The sequence below is a fragment of the Cataglyphis hispanica genome, chromosome 19 (genome assembly GCF_021464435.1).
Source record: "Cataglyphis hispanica isolate Lineage 1 chromosome 19, ULB_Chis1_1.0, whole genome shotgun sequence".
Classification (NCBI taxonomy): Eukaryota; Metazoa; Arthropoda; class Insecta; order Hymenoptera; family Formicidae; genus Cataglyphis; species Cataglyphis hispanica.
The window spans coordinates 4,804,228-4,822,315 of record NC_065972.1 but is presented as its reverse complement, the minus strand read 5'-3'; the positions used below and the strand labels follow the sequence as shown (position 1 = coordinate 4,822,315).

The window sequence follows — 18,088 nt, the reverse complement described above, 5'->3', positions numbered from 1 at the left end:
CGCCAGCAACGCGATGCGGGGGCGCGAGCGAGGCCCCATGATGCCACCGCCACGGTGTCGACCGCGCGCTCCGATTGGCCAGTTTTAAACTCGCGCATGCGCATTCGCTTTCGTCTGCGTCGTCTCGCCTTGCAGGAGCGTACCACGTCGCGCGCCAGCCACCAGCTATCAAATATGCTGTTCCCTCTCATTGTACGTAACATATATACAGAGTGTTTAAAAAAATAGAGGTCAATCGTTTGTAAGATGATGGAGATTCAAAAACAAGAAAAAAAATTGGTACGAAAATAGATCCAGAAATGCTTTGTTTATGAGTTATTGCCATTTTTATGTTGAAATTTTAAATTACTTTGCTTTCGAATTTTTTTCAACAAATTTTATGAGTTTTATTTTCATGAATTTTATAACATAATTAAAATCTACTAAAAGTTGCGGGCTCCTTTAGTACTACCTAGGATAAAAAAAATATAATAAAAAAAATACAAATAAAATAAATAAATAAATACAAAATTATCTTTTTTTTCAATTTTAACATAAAAATTTGGAAGCAAAGTAATTTGAAATTTTAACAAAAATGGCGATAACTCGAAAACAAAACATTTCCGAATTTATGTCTGGAATATATTCATACCAATTTTTCTTTTTGTTTTTGGGCCCAATCACTTTCCGAGCTATTGATCTCATTTTTTGAAATATCCTATATACATTATAGGACATCTAATACAATTGAGTTTCCGTTCGGCTAAACATTTTTTTCACTACAACACGCTCTCTATAAATTTAACAATAAATGTCGTGATACGATTAACGGAGAAACAGGTTTGGAAATGTTTGAAATTCAATTTAATCCTTATCGTTAATTTAAAGAAAAGTAAATATACTATCTTCTAAATAAATATTTGTAGTCGTTTCATTAACTTTTTTCGCAAATCGATGTATTCGTATGAATGACAAGCGTTTTTCGCTATCCGTCATCGTGGATGCGAGGTTATTCATATTTAATCTGCATTGATCCTCCGTCTAACTCACGTGAAAAGCTTTTATTTTACATAACAGTATGATCAATGTGTGAGATTCGTACGATCGAGTGTGCATATGAATAATAAATGTGCATGCACATGTCGATATGTGTATATCTATACATACATATATACATATATGCGACAAATGCCACGAAACTGATCGAGATGCATCAAAGTTTTTCATTATGGATTTGCGCCGCTTATTGGCAATTTCCTTATGTTTGTCTTTGTCATTTGACTCGAGTATTATCGCGCCAACATATGCCAGTGGTTTTCAAACGCCAATACATTTTCTTTATCTCTGCAATACTTTTCTTTATATTCACACCGTGAAATATAAAATTAAAATTCACCTTTTTCTTCTCTCAGGAAAATGAAAAAAACGCGTTATTCTGAGGAAAGGAGAATTGTTTTTAGATTTTTTATATTCTATTCATATTTTGTAGAACTATATTTTTTATATTCTATTTGTATCAAAGAAAAAAATGTTATATTAAATATAATTGCATACACATACAATTATCAAATTTGTCCAAGCATGCATATTAATGTCATATTAACCATTCGCGTAATATCTACAAATTTTGCAATTTCCAAATACGTGAACAAATTTGATACTTATATTATACATATATCCACAAAATAATAGTAAAAAAATTATAAAGATAATATGATAATTGTTAATACTTGACACATATTTAAAGAAGGGATACGCTAAATACAGTCAGACGATCGTCCTGGAATGCAACCCAACTGATCGCGGACTTCGCCTCCCGTTCACAATGTTTCCCGCGCAAATCATAGAAACGGTTCGCTCCTTACAAGTTCCTATATGATTGCATTTCAATATTTTTGCGCAAAATAATGTTCACAAAATGTTTTGATCTCTCTTTTACATAATATGTATAACTATTATATATACGAAGGACTTTTTTTTAATTTTTAAATTTACATTTTACATATATTTTCAGACGTAGAGAGAATCTTCTAGAAAAGATTATTATTGTTTTGGCAAACAAATCACTCGAGGCAATCCAATTAATAAAATTTCCGAAAATTAAAATTATCAAAAATATATAAATGTAATATGAGAGTTATTCGAAAAAGATATCGTAAGCTCGCGTAAAGCCCGTATCAGAAGACGCAATTAAAGATTTAAGATTAAATTTTGACCAATCAGAACAAAGAAATTTTAATCTCTTTCGTTCTAATTAGTCAAATTCCTCAATCTTCCATCTTCAATCTTCAATTTTCAATGTATAGTCTGATACGGGCTTAATGGAGACGATGATTGGAATAAGTTCTGTGTTTGAATTTATGGCTTAATTACAATTATGAAAGACTCTCTCGAGTAAAATGTTGTTAAACGGAGTGTATATATCGGTACAGGTATCATGTTTGTGAATCAAATATTTGCATTGGTTCGAATATGTCGAATCATAAACGTCAAAAACTCTATGTTATCAGATGGAATTTTAAAATGGATGAGTTTTTACGAGAGAAATCTTTTAATTCTAAACTACATTCGTAAAGTTATTATCTGAAAGAATAAGAGAAAGAGAGAAAAGACGTTTATTATTAATACATGCGAGCGATCGACTAATATAAATACTATACACATACACACACACTCACACACGCACACGCACGCGCACGCACTCACGCACGCGCGCGCACTCACACACACACACATCACACACACACACACACACACACATACACGCATTGCGTATTACTGTATACACGATATGCATGTGTGTTGTGCGTGTGTGTGTGTGTGTATATGTATATATACAGTGTCCTAAAAATTTTGACAAACCCGAAGTGTGAAGGTAGATTTTGCCAAACTGAGTCGAAAAGTCCTATACCATTTTACAAAATTCGCAATAGTTTTTGCGTTATTAATTAAAATATGTGAGCTAATGAGCGCGTTGGAAAGCAATAGGCTGGTATCGGCAGGCATGTACGACGGATTACTTGTGTACGTCTCTTAGTAACAAAAGCATCATCTAAGCGAGAGGTGGAGTCACGCTGTCACTTCTTGCTTAGATGATACCTTCGTTGCTAAGAAACGTACACAAGTAATCCGTCGTACATGCCTGCCGATACCGGCCTATCGCTTTCCAACGCGCTCATTAGCTCATATATTTTAATTAATAACGCAAGAACTATTGCGAATTTTGCAAAATGGTATAGGACTTTTCGACTCAATTTAGCCCAATCTACCTTCACACTTCGGGTGTGTCAAAATTTTAGGACACCCTATATATATATATATATATATATATATATATACATATATACATCGAGACAAGATTACAAAGACCGACTGTGGGTCTGTTCTTCATAGCTGGACTGAACTGAACTAACTACACTAGTTCAGAGTTTATCTTTTTCTTTTCAATGTGAAGAAAAAAAGATAAACTCTGGATTAGTACAATTAATTCAATTCAGTTCAGCTATAAAGAATAACAGACTTTGTACGTTACTGGAATAATGTGTGACTGTGAAAATATTCACTGTGCTCTGTATATACCTACAGTAAATATGATAGGTAGATAATGATGTTCTATATTATCGGTAACATTATAAAATATTAATGGTTTGATAAAACATAGCGCGCGTATTTTGTTATCCTTAAAACAATTGTAAAGTTTAATAAATTTTTAATGATAAAATAATGATATTAAGTTGTGATTAAAAATTATCTGTTATCAATGAGTATTAAAGATGTCTGACACCGATGAGGAACTAAATTAATGAACGGGGGCAATGGGATACAAATGTACGCTTCAGTGTATGGCATAATAATTGTAGGAGCGCAAAAGTTGAAGTAGGCGCCAATAATTTTTGAAGTTTCCAAAAACATGTTGACCGCTCGGTTAGTGATGACCGTCCTTTTATCTGGCTCAATGCCATTTGTAGAATCTCGCTTAACCAGAGATAGGATTTAGCAGTTCTATAAATTGAAAAGCAAAAAAAAAAAAAAAACAGCTAAATCATTAGCCTGCGCTGGGGCCCGTGGACAAAATCCAACATAAGAGTGTCTAACACTGGCGTAACGCTTCGATAATAGCTAGCCATGAATAAATTTTTGTGATTGTCAGATAGACTTGCGTATCTAGTTTCCTTCAACGAAAATAGATCTTTTATGACGAGAGAAATATTTGAATATTTTGTTATTTATTAGTTCACGGATCGAGAAAAGAAAGAATATTATTCTCTACAATTCATATTTCATCAATCTAAATTATTTTAAAAAACTACTATAATATTTATATCTCTTAGTATTTTCTAAGGACAAAATAATTGCTCGCTTTTCAAAATTCCACACGATGTCAAGAAGAGAATACAGATCGGGAGAATTAAAAAACAAAACAAAAATCCATTACGAAACGAGGAAATATTATAATATTGTACGTGCACAAGCGATAAGTCGAGTGCACACGTACTGAGCGCATATCTCATTTCGTTTCGTCCTTGTCGTCTCTCCTCTCGCGTTCCGCGGGGAGTTTCAGTCCTCAGTCAGCAGTATTTAATGCTAGATTCGGGACGTGCAACATGCCAAACCATGGTAGAGGGGATAACACAACAGTAGAAAAGCGCGTTCATGTGAGACATATACGCGGTTCTCGGTTGTATGTGTGTCCCCTCCATTATGATTTGGCGCGTTGCGCGTCCCGAATCTCGATTCTGACATCAGTAATGGTCCTCAGTCCTCAGGTCGTCAATCGTCAGTCTCGCTCGTGTGTCCGAACGGGACGGATGGAGCGTGTAGCAACTGGCGATTGCGTGTGCGCGTAATCGATCCGCGCGAGCCTGTCACGGAAAGAGTCCACACATTTCGCCCCCATATTCGCGGACAACAATTTCGCGGATACGTCATCACGAATTAATTAGTATCGTCATCGTGATGACATTGTCGTAATGGCATCGTCTCGTTGAAACGACAATTATCCTTCTCGTCGTTTTGTTAGTGTTGCCATCTCTTTTTCCCTGTCAATGAAGCGACCTCCTCAATATGATGCAGGATATTCCCGGCGCATCCGTCGACGACCATCGTGCTTCGAAATCGGTGCTACTCAATACCTTCGTCGTGAAAAAGAAACGATGTCGCGTGTATCTACATCGCGGTACACTCATCTGGGAAACCGAGCGGCCGCCTTACAGTAAGCGAGATTTGTTGTCCTTGACGAGCAGGAGAATTTTGATGATGAGAAGTCTCGTTGAGTTTTGTTTGTTGATGAAGGATTTGCGTTGACTCATCTTTCAGGAGTGTATAAGATATCGCGAAGGTAATCGCGTGGAAGGAACTGGATCAAGGTTGTATTTTAATTAATATGGATTCAATATTATTTCTCGATGACAAAAAATTTCTCGTGGCAAATTTTTCTCAACAAAAATAAATAGAATTAAAATAAATTTATATACACACACACACACACACTATATATATATATATATATATATATATATATATATATATATATACAAGATGTCCCAGATTAATGATACCCAGGTTAATTGATAAATGATACGTGTGCCCTGCTAAAAATCGGCAATGATTGACCAGACTTTACTCTATAATAAAATGATAAAGGACTTTTCGACTCAGTTTGGTCCGTTTTGCACACAAGTTTTGTCCCCATTAATATGGAACACCCTGTGTGTGTGTGTGCGTGTGCGTGTGCGTGTGCGTGTGCGTGTGCGTGTGCGTGTGCGTGTGCGTGTGTGTGTGTGTGTGTGTGTGTGTGTGTGTGTGTGTGTGTGTATAGGTCCGAAAATTCGCGCAACACCCTTTAAGGAAAGGTAGAAAGTGTTATTCTGAACAGAAAAGTCCTGTACCATTTTTTTCTATAACGCTTAATAAAAAAGTTATTATTGAGTGAAGTCTGGCCTATAATCGCCGATCTTCAGCCGGGCGCACGTCGGTGAGCCGTCATAAACATCTGAGCGCTCACGCACGCTACTAGGCGCGCGAATCACCGACCGTGCGTCCAACTAAAGATCAGCGATGATAGGCCAGACTTCATTCAATAATAATTCTTTTATTAAGCGTTATAGAAAAAAATGATACAGGACTTTTCTGTTCAGAATAACATCCTCTATCTTTCTTTAAAGGGTGTTGCGCAAATTTTCGGACACCCTATATACACATACATATATACAGGGTGCCCCATAATAACCGTATCACCTCTCGTGTGCAGGTAGAGCAAGTGAAACCGAAAAGAAAAGTCCTTTACCATTTTTTTCTACAACGCTTAATAAAGGAATTATTATTGAACAACCAATCAGCGCCGATTTTTAGCCAGACGCATGTCAGTGAGCCGCGCGCCTGGTAGTGGGGCACCACTGTGACAGCTGAACGCTCTTGCACACTACCAGGCGCGCGGCTCATCGACGCGCTTGGCTAAAGATCGACGATGATTGGCCAAACTTTACTCCATAATAACTCCTTTATATATATATATATATATATATATATATATATATATATATATATATATATATATATATATATATATGTATGATATATATATATATATATATATATATATATATATATATATATATATACAGGGTATCCGGCGTCAATCGCATCACCTGTCGTGTGCAGGTAGAGCAGGCAAAACTGAGAAGAAAAATCATTTTTTTCGATAACGCTTAATAAAAAAGTTATTATTGAGTGAAGTCTGGCAATTCAGCGCAGACTTTTAGCTGGGCGCACGTCAATGAGTCGTGTGCCTGGCATGTGTGCGTGAGCGTTCAGTTATTTACAATGCCTCACTGACATGCGTCTGGCTAAAGATTGGCGATGATTCGCCAGACTTAACTTAATAATAACTCTCTTATTAAGCGTTATAAAAAAAAATGGTATATGACTTTTCTCCTCTGAGTTTTATCTGCTCTATCTGCGTACGATGGATGATGCGATTGACGCCGGACACCCTGTATATATATATATATATAAATTCAATATTCAATTCAATATTCTAAAATATAAAGAAGAAATATACTTTCTTAATTAATGGAATAATAAAAATCTATTACTACGACATCTATTTATAAAAAAATTAATTTTTAATAAATGGATTTTTTTTATCACATCATACAAAAATCAAAATCAATTTCACATTAATTAAAATATAACTTTCAAAAAGAAACACACACACACAAAATCCATTTAATAAAAATTAATTTTTTTAATGTCTAAATGTCTAATAAATAAATGTAGCAATAGACTTATTATTCCATTAATTAAAAAAGTATATTCTTCATATTTTAAGAAAATTGAATTAAATATTTAATTTTGGAGTTAATTAATTTATTTAGTTGTAATTAAAGTGCATTATACAGGGTGTATCTGAAATCATGCACTAAACTTTAGTAACGTATTTTAGAAATCAAAATAAGACTTTTTTTCTTATGAATATGGGTCCGCAAATGGCCTTCCTTCGAGCTAAAATTCGAAAATGTGTGAAATTGACAAAACACTCACAACGCAAATTTATTTATCTCTCAAGAGAGGATAATAGGTAATGTCAAAACCAAGGTCAAATAATAAGGCAATCCATAAATAACAAGTTCAAGTGTAAGTACGAATGTAAGTACGTAATATACGTTTTTATTTTTTCATTTTAGTGGCTTACTTTACTTCATAATTTATTGGGCCATATACCAAATTTCAACTTTCTGTCATTTTTTTTCTGAAATACAGCCAATTTTTAATTTTTTTCCCAAATTTTAGGGGCCTCTAGCTGGGAGGAGGTTTCATTTGCAGACTCATATTCATAAGAAAAAAAGTCTTATTTTGATCTCTAGAATATGCTCCTATAAAATTTAGTGCATCATTTCAGATACACCTTGTATATATATAAACATTTCCGGGGTCACGCTAATGCAAGTTTTATAGGAAGAATTAATAAGTGTTTAAATGAGAATGACAATAGTTTGAACATTTAATAAAGTAAAATAAGAAACCTGTAATCTTTCAATTTATGATTTTATCATTAATTTGAATGCACTTTACTTTAAAGTTAAAATGCTTATAACTTTTGATAGAAGCATTTTTTAAACAAACGTTTCGAATAAAATTTATTTTTTCCCTTATTTTAGAATCCAAATATGTAACATTTTATAGGGGATTCCATTTAAAATTTAGGGCCCGAGCACAGACTTTTACATAACTATGAGCATAAGGAAATTGATTGGTCCATAAGCATATGCATAAGGAAATTGACCAATCAATTTCCTTATGCTTATGGTTATGCTCTTATGCAAAAGTTTGCTCGGACCCTTAGTTCTATTTAAAATAAAGTTATCCCCTTTAGGTTCACATAGTTACAAAGATCCCTCGAATATATGAAACTTTCTCATAAACAACTTTTTGATTCGACAAATATTTTTAAAGTTATTAGCTTGTATCGTTTTATTTGCCTCACCCTGTATAAAATTATCGTTCCAGCGAGACAATGTATACGATATTCTTTCATAGGAAAAAAATACTGAATAATTAATTCAAGATTTAGTTAATTTGCTTTAAAATGAAAATTAATGAAATAAACATGACATGTAACATATGCTCACATTAGATGTTGGGTAGATAAAAAATGATAGAAGAGAAAGAGATAAAGATAGATAGATCAAATAATTTTTCCGAGTCAGCAATAGTTATGCGCGCTCACTTTCTTACGTTGACTTTTTCTTAAAGTGAGTCTTATTGTAAAAATAAATGGATAATAGATTGGATAATTATTTTATTCACGCAATGTATGTATTTCTTCTTGGCAGAAAAGACAGAATCTCTTTTATTAATTCTGGAGTTTTAATTGATTCTCTTTAAAATCATAATAAGTTTGACGTAACACAGAGAGAAAAAGGTTTCTTTAGAATTAATATATCTATTTGTTTGATTTATATTTGTTTTGTTACAAAAACATAATTTTATGCGAAACATTATTTTGTTAAATAAAAATTTAATAGTTTCGTTGTATTAAACATATTGTTTGACGGGAAAATAACTATTATTTGGAATAGTATAGTTTATTCGCTTACCGCTATGCAGCGCGTTATGTTCGTACTCAAGTTTCTGTCATAAACATATATAAATAAGGCCTGCAATATCAGTTTTATTTCTCGTACAACCTCCATAGAGGAGAATTCAGATAATGAACTGATTTTTGGAAAATTGGACAGATAAATGCCCGATATTCACTTATTTGTTAAGTTTTTTTTTATGCTTAAAACCATGCTATGGTTCTAAGATGCTGCAAAAGTTTGATTACAAAGATGCAGTAACATGCAATTTAACTTTATCTAGCTTATTGTAAGCTTTATTTAAATTATTAAAAGCAACATAATGAATCTTTTATATGAAAAAAATATTGATTGAAAGAATAATATAACTGTTTAAAAAAAAAATAATATAACTGTTTAAAAAAAGTGAAATTTATTCAAAAAATATTTTATTTAAAGTTTATAAATATATTATTTGAAAATCAAATAATTATATTTGTTATTTTAAACATCAGTATCAGATTGGATCATTCCAAGCATTATATTTCTTATTTAATTTCAACAAAATTTATTAAATCCAAAGAAACTTTTTTCTCTGTGCAGGTACTCGCGAAATTTGATAGTTTAATAGAAGCTACATACACATGCATTTGTGATAGATATTCATATGTAAAATTGGCGCACAAAAAAATTTCTAGGCAAGTATCTTTTTAATTCTTTTTTTTGCAAGCAAAATTCGAATAAGATGAGATTGAAATTATAAAATCTCACGCTTTCTACTTGTCATGAGTAGAACAAACGGAATAGATTAGATGGACATAAAGAAAGATCAATAATAATTTGAGTCAATAATAGGTCGCGCGGCTACCTTACTTTTCGTTCATACCTTTCTTGCCATAGTTCTCAACCCTTTATCTTACCTTATTCTATCTCATTTTATTCTTTGCGTTTCTTTGATCTACTATCTTGCAATTTATTTCTCATGCATTTTTCTTTTCATATGAAAATAATAATTTACACAGAGAAAGAGAGATAACGATAGTATCTTTTATTCACTTTTTATTTATTCTCTGCTCTCAGTAAATTTCAAGAAATTGTCACAAGTTATTATGACCAACCGGAGAGAAAAAATATATTATTTTAAAAATTTAAATCTTAACATTTTATAATAGATATACATATAATTTTTATGGCCAATAAATAAAAGTCATTACATAAAATATTTTTTTATATTATTTATATGTGTTTTGCGAACACGTATATTTTCCAAACTCGCGGAGTTACATAATAATTTAACAAATGGAAATAAAAATGGCAATTATAAAGGAGCCAGCACAAATATAGAGTGCAATATTATTTATTTAGATATCAATAATATAATAAGCGCGAACATTTTGATTCTTTCCTTGGATCATCTTCAGCATATAAAGAATAAGATATATAGAGGCAATGTGGAATTCGATGTTAAAAATCAGAAATCGATAAAATTCGCAGACTATGTCGAAGAATATGAATAAAAATAAATAGATAATAAAACTCTCATTGTAGTCAAAAATAAATAATAAAATTGTCATTGTGATAAAAAGTCGAAAAAGTTAATCCAGAAAACCTTCGTGTCGATGCCCGTAATCTACTAGACATGTCCTTCCGTGATTACATAATAATTATTTGAAAATTTATTGAAAAAAAAAAAACATGAGTTTTGTGTGTGTGCATGTGTGTATATATATATATATATATATATATATATATATATGTATATATATATACACAATATATATTTCTTTTTCTTTCTTTGTTAAAACTATTTGCCCTTAAGACTAATAAGCGCTTATTAATTTAACTCAAGCAATTCAATCTCACAAAATGGACCAGTGTGTGACGCTAGTTAAGTGTGTGATGCACGGTAAGAGCCATATGTCGATTATGTTTGGCCTTGACCTGCCATTGGTACAACATCTTTTGCGCCAGTAGCGCAGTATATCTCATTACGTTTTTTCTCTTCTTTAATAACTGTATGATTATATATGCAGAAGCGATTAAAGACAAAAAAAAAAATAAAATTGTATTATAAACAGATTTATTGCTCCTTAATATGCTCTTTAATATTAAATAACTGAAGGAAGAATTGAATTTTTACGCGTTTTCGATGAATTGATTCGTGACGTGATTGCAACAAAATATAATTTTATAATCAAAACTTGAATTAAATATATAACCAGGATATGTCAATTGCACATGTTAGAAACAAACTTAAAAAAATCTATAAGTAGGTATATAATTTAAAATAATTTTTAAAATATTAATCAAAATAAAATATAATTTATTTTTTTGTGAACATTATTTTTATTTTATAAGAAATAATATTTTATAAGAAATAATATTTTATAAAAAAATTTATAATATAAAATATAAAGATATAATATATATCTTTTCTTTGAATTAAAAATTTATTTTATTGAATATTAAATTGTTAAAAAACGGTTAAGCCGAAAAAAGATTAGAATTGTTAAAAAAAACGCTAACTAAAAATAATAAAATGTTAAAATAACATTAGAAAAACTTGTGTGCGTGTGCGCGCACGCGCGCGCGCGCGTGTGTGTGTGCTTCTAAATATTTTGTCAGAAAGTAATGTTCTATTCATTAAATTTATTTTGTTAATAATTTTATAATAGATAATGAATGATGGGTAAAATCTTTTGAAAGTTATCCAAAATCGTTAAAAGCGTTGTGAAAACACTCCTAATATACATAATTATCCAATATTGGTTTAATTCTATTCTAGAAACTAGAAAATTATACATTTGATAAACTATATTTATTCTAAAATAAATCTAAATTTATCTTTCCAAGTTTTTAGAAACGCTGATCAGTGTGTTATTGCGCGCGCGCACACAAAATTCCTCTTTACTGTATAATCTAATCCTCTAATTGTATATAAAAACGAAATATATAATTAGATAATATTTCTTTATATCTCAAAATTCTCATGTATGTGCAATGTTTTGCTTATAGATTCACTTTATAATTTCTAACTTCGAGACAGAGACATAAGAACAACGTGAAGAATACTAATTTTCGGCGATCGATTCACGTAGATGAAAACATATGTCGATACTCCTTCTCGTCCTTGAGTATGATTTATATGTTGTTCTATCTCCTTATACGTGCGCTCGTGCTCGCTCGCGCTATGAATATTAAATTAGAGCGATAATCTCTCCGATTGGTATTATACGCAAATTTTTATAACTGTGTTCTTCAGCTCTCTTCCTCTTTCGACCTTGTCAAACAAATATAAAATCCTTAATTGTGATTCGTTGACATAGTGTTATAAATAACAACTGCCCACACTTTTGTAATGCTAAGAAATGTTTCACGTATCACACAAAGATGAGTATTCAACAATTATTTATTTCTTAACTTATGACATCAGTAAAATAATTGAACACAAATATATTGAATAATTATGAGTTATTTTTTTTGTATATATAAAATGTATATATGTATATATTTCAAAAACATACGCATGAAATAATTTAAATTTATTTATTCGCATAAATTAAATTTATTCGCATCTTATTATTCCAAACTGCGCAGACTGTTTATATTAAATATATTTTAAAACGGTTTTTGTTTTGATTATAAAGCTTTATAATGCAATTCCGCTTCCGCGTATTATGAGAATCGGAACTATTTGCGCAAAATAAATTGCCGATGAATATAGTATCGTTAATTTCGCGTCATCGACGGTGATGCGACTTAACATTTCAATAACGCTGGTCCTGGAACGTCATTGCGCGCGCGCAAACTGCACGAGGCATGTATTTGCAGCATAAGTTGCAGTCTTTCACTTTACGTCGTTTAGCGTATCGTTGATGTTTCTTGCGAAGGAACGTGTTATTCCCGTTAGGAGAAATTTGTTTGCGAGCGAGAAAGCATGGCAATAGATCAGCACTTGCGATAGCATACATTTTATTCTCTTTTAAGTATTGTTGAATAAATACGCTCTAAAGAAATAGTATTTATTAAACTAGCAACTTACATCAATGTAGTAAATGTTGGAAATGATCATCACCAGCTTCCATACAATAATAAAAATTGACCCGGAAACCTTTGATCTAAATACTATTGAACAGGCAATGCGTAATGCGGAGGAGCTCCTGTTGGATTACCAACTGATCTTTGAAATAATACGCATCATTTTCGATAATATTAGTTAATATTAGATCAATGGTGACTTGTAAAAAAATTTCAAATAATCTCTCTAGTCAAATTAATTCATTTTGGTGGGTTACTCTGTGTATGTTGAGATATGTATTAATAATGATTATATGTTTAACTATTTAAATAATTATATGTATATTTTACATAAACAGAGACTAATAGAATATGTTGATCGATAGATTGTTTTAATTATGCAAAGGTAATTACTCGGACAGTCACATAACAGTCACTAATTTGTACCTGACATCATAAAATTCGCATATTTATTTCCATGTCATCTATTGTTAAGGAGTTGCTTGTCTGTTTTCTTTGTACGTCTGCGTGATACGCGAAATGTTTCCTAACATTGCAAAGTATAATCATTGATGTAAACACATATAATTGTATACGTACATAAAACTCGATTCAATCGCGAAACTCATGCACTTTCTGTTATGCAAGTTCTATCTATATTTTTTGTGTGCAGAGACGTAAAAACTTTTCGATTTCATGATTAATTTTCTTTTCTCCTCGCTTATCTTATCGTTTGTTTATTAATAAAACAAATGTATTTGCTTTTGAATTGTGAGAATTAATTAGTTTGGATTGATCGTTTTCATCTTCCATAAATATCAACGTTAGTCGTCAATAAAATTAATTATTGTAAATTGCCAATTAATCCTTATTAAAACGTTAATTGTATGTATATCGTCGCCAATTATTACAAAATAATTTATTATTATTATAAATGATGTTTATTTAGCATTGATTCTTAGCACGAGGAAGTATACAAGGACAATAAATGCTGTTCCATATAAGGTCAATCATGATATACAATGCATCATTCACGAATCGATCTTCGATAATAAATGCTCGTTAGATATGTGAATCGCGTGTTTGATCGCGTTGTTTGGAGAGATACGGCTCGAATCGTAATACTCCGCAAGAAAACTGCGAGAAATCAAATCATCGACTAAAAATATATTTTGCACGTGCACCGCACAGTGCATGTACGAACGTATCTTCGTATGCATTGCTCCAAATTTCATTGAAATTTCGCTCATTTGAAATTGATACGATCATTTATGAAATTGATCGTTGATGAAATCGATGTTTCAAAAAGACGATTATTTAAATTATTACATATTTTATATAAAAACTTATTGTTTATATGTCATCATTCATTTAGAGTTTAAATTTTTTTTTAAATTATTTAAAAAAAATTAAATTAATTAGAATAAAAATAATATATATGTGTGTAGAGTAAATCATTTTAATCAATCCACTGAAATATTTCAGAACCCTTAAGTTTAAGACAAAAATGTTTCAAACAAAAATTAAATTTGAAAGAATTACATTTTTTGTAGTTTTGATTTTTTTAGATGGCGTAAAAAGTTTTTATAGTTATTTCAAATTTTTCAAATGCATAGTCCTATTTTTAATCAGCTATTGTAGAGGATGAAAAGACAAATCCATTGACCTATAACACTTTGATCGTGGGGAGACTTTAAGATAAAAAAAAATCTAGAAAAACAGGAGGAGGTAAGTAATAAAAGTAATAATTTTTCAAACAAAAAGAATGCATTAATTTTATTTAATAAGATGCTCAAAGTGTTGTTTCATGCATTCATTTCATGATATTTTTGAATACATTCTGTAAAAAATGCGCGAACTCTTTGCAACGTATCTTTTGGAATCATTCGATAAACATTGGTAATTCGTTGTTTTATGCTTTATAGCTTCATGTCTTCGGTATTGATAAATATAATGATGATAAACACAAGGGAACAGAAAATGTTAATGGATTTCATTGGGATGATAGTGAAATAAAAGTGAAAAAAAATAAATAATATATTGAGATGGACCAATAATTCTCGAAGACATGAAGCAACGTATTATCAATGCTGAATAATTCCAAAAGATAGCATCTTATTAAATAAAATATTTTTTTTTGTTTGAAAACTTATTACTTTTATTACCTACCTATTTTATTTATTCTGTTTTATTTTATTTTTCTTATTTTATTTTTCTGAATTTTTTCATTTTAACATCATCTCACAATCAAGGTTTTTTTTATAGGTCATTGGATTCTTTTTATCCTCTACAATTATAGCTAATTAAAAATAGGGCTTAGGTTTCATCTGAAAAAAAAACTAAGAAAACTCAAATGTGAAGATTCTCTTAAAATTATAGTAATTATGCAGAGATAGGAGCCATTCCCGATTTCGATAATTTTGAAGTATGTTATCAAGATTATCATTTTTAGTAATATTGTGGAAGCTTCAACCGGCACCTATTGTTTATTAAAAAATTGAATAAAAACATAGAAGGTATAATGAATAGTATGTAATTGATACCGTATATAGATTATATTTTCATATTACATTGTTCGCTGTAAGTGAATTATTTTTATTTACTTTTCTTACTGAAATAAGCTAGTGGAACAATAATTTATGTGGAAGAGTAGGCGGGGTAGGGATTTCGCCTTTTCTCATGTACCCTCATTCCGAAAAATTCTAACTTAACCCAGACCTAATTTTTAATTTTATTGGAAATGGGTTTGGGTTCGGTTAGAATTTTTTCGGTAGAGGTGTAGGCGGAGTTTTCCTTTGCTCATGCTTTTACTTTATAACATACTTCTTTCTAGTTCTACACTCTTGACAGAGTGGTCGTGATTGAACTGCACATCGGTTCAGTCCCGGCTCTTGCAATTTGTTTCCATCTATCTCTATTTGCGCACAGCGGGAACATTCTGTGATTGAGCATTTTATTGCAGATTTTATGAGATCAGTCCATCTAATCGGAGATCGACCACGCGAGTGCTTGCCTTCTACTCGGTCTTGTATTAGACGCTCTCTGGAGTCTTCATTACGTGTAATATGTGTCCAAAGAAACTTCAAGACCCATAGCTGAACGCTCGAGGAGAGCCTATGTAATATATTAAGCTCTTTTAATATGGAGGTACGTCGTTTGGTCCATCTTATACTTAAGAGGCGTTGCTAGCACATTTCTAAAGCGTCTATTTTTGCGGTTTTGTTATCGTCCAGTGTTTCAGCTCCGTATAGGAAGATGGGAAAAAGGAGACACTTCATTAGACGGACCTTTGTGTTTTTGGTTATCTTTCGGTCTTTCCAGATTTTCATGAGTCTGTTAATCGCTAATCTGATCATAACAAAACGTCTTTTAATCTCTTTCTCGCATCCCTCCTTGTTAGAAATTGTGGAGCCAAGGTAGATATAACTTTGTACAACCTCACAATTGGCTTTACTTCTGACATCAGGTTTGTTATCAGTCACAGTTATCAATCTACGATCATCATTTTAGTTTTGTCTCTGTTGTTAGCGAGACTAAAGTTGAGGCTTATTCTTTCCAGAAGTTGAAGGAGGTTTTGTATGTCTTCTTTGGTTGATGCGAGGAGAGTGGAATCATCAGCATATCGTAAGTTAGATATCTATTCACCCACAGATATACCCCTATCCCATTCATCTAGAACAATCCGCATTATGTATTTCATATAAATTAAATAGTAAGAATGAGAGGATACATCCTTGTTGAACCCCAGCCCGAGTTCTGAAAAGTCCCGGAATCAATTTCATCCACACGAACCGCCCATATCTTCTTCGTACAATTTCTTTATAAGGTATATCAAGTGATATGGTACACTCATTTCTGTGAGAACTTCTCACAATTTGTTCCATTACAGTGTCAAAGGCTTTCCGAAAGTCAACAAAGCATATGTTTAGCGGATTGTTAAATTCTCTGGTTTTCTCTATCATTTGCCTCAGTATATATCTGTTTCCGCGTTCCTCTTCCCTTTATGAATCCAGCTTGTTCGAGTACGATCTCTCAATTAAGCTTGTAGCCTGGTATTCAGGATGTGCAGTAGTACTTTGCTGACATGGGATATGAGGGCAATCAATCTGTAGTTGTTACATTTCTTCTAGTTGGGCCTTTCTGAAACAAGGAGTAAAACTAATTTTTAGGACATTCACTGGTATCCCATATTTGAGAGCAGATGATGTGCAGAATATCCACTCCAATTTCTGCTATATTCTTGATTGTTTCGATGAGTACTTCATTCACTGCCTTGTCTTGTTTTAAATGTTTAATCGCAGCTTGTACTTCGTCTCTCAAGATACTGGGCTCTTGTTCAGAATATGTAGTGATTAAGGAGTGGCCAGATGCATCGCAAGTATCAGCAAACAGAGACACGCAGTACTCCCGTCAGACCTCCACAATTTTTCTAATCTCTGTTGGAGTCACCTGCAGAGTTCTCTATGGCCCAATTCTTTAGTTTGAATTGTCGAGTAATGGTTTTAATTTTTATATGTAGGTCCTTGGTTTTAAACTTTTGAGTGTTATACTGTAACTCCTCGCAGATATTTTGTAAGACTAAGTTCTTATCTTTACGACAAGCAGCCTGTACTTTGGAGTTAAGAGAACCGAGTTCCTGCACACTAGTACCCCTCATTTTCAATTTGCGACGCTTTTCCACTAATTCCCAGGTGTCATCAGACATCCAGTGTTGATGCTTTGCTGTAGTTGTTCTGGGCTGGAATTTCGATATGGAGTTTTTTATAAACTTTTTGGCCGAGTGTCATATGTAGTCTGGATTTCCATCTGGGATCTCATTTAATCATCTCGGTGTTTCCTTCTGTACTATCTCGGTGAATGAATCTTTGTCTATTATTTTCATTTGCTTATTTGTCTTTTTGTTTATAGGTTTATGCAAATTTAGCTTGAGATTATATACTAAGAGCTCATGATCGGAAAGACAATTGGCCGGTAATGTGTGCGCATAGGATATTGAGCTCCTCCATCTCTTCTTTATCATAATGTAATCGATT

General features: G+C 32.0%; 1 protein-coding gene across 2 annotated transcripts in view; it reads left to right on the top strand.

Annotated features, from left to right (window-relative positions):
* The first annotated feature begins 4,736 nt into the window (after positions 1-4,736).
* The window catches only part of LOC126856640 (ceramide kinase), a 29,783-nt gene continuing 16,431 nt past the window's right edge, over positions 4,737-18,088 (top strand). Inside the window, exon 1 of one of the 2 annotated variants that reach the window (XM_050605339.1) lies at positions 4,737-5,191. In XM_050605339.1, the coding sequence (XP_050461296.1) occupies positions 5,044-5,191 (148 nt within the window). In that variant the 5' untranslated portion in view covers positions 4,737-5,043. Of the gene's footprint in view, positions 5,192-5,214; positions 5,346-18,088 lie in introns of those variants that run through there. The other variant, XM_050605340.1, reaches the window with a different exon arrangement.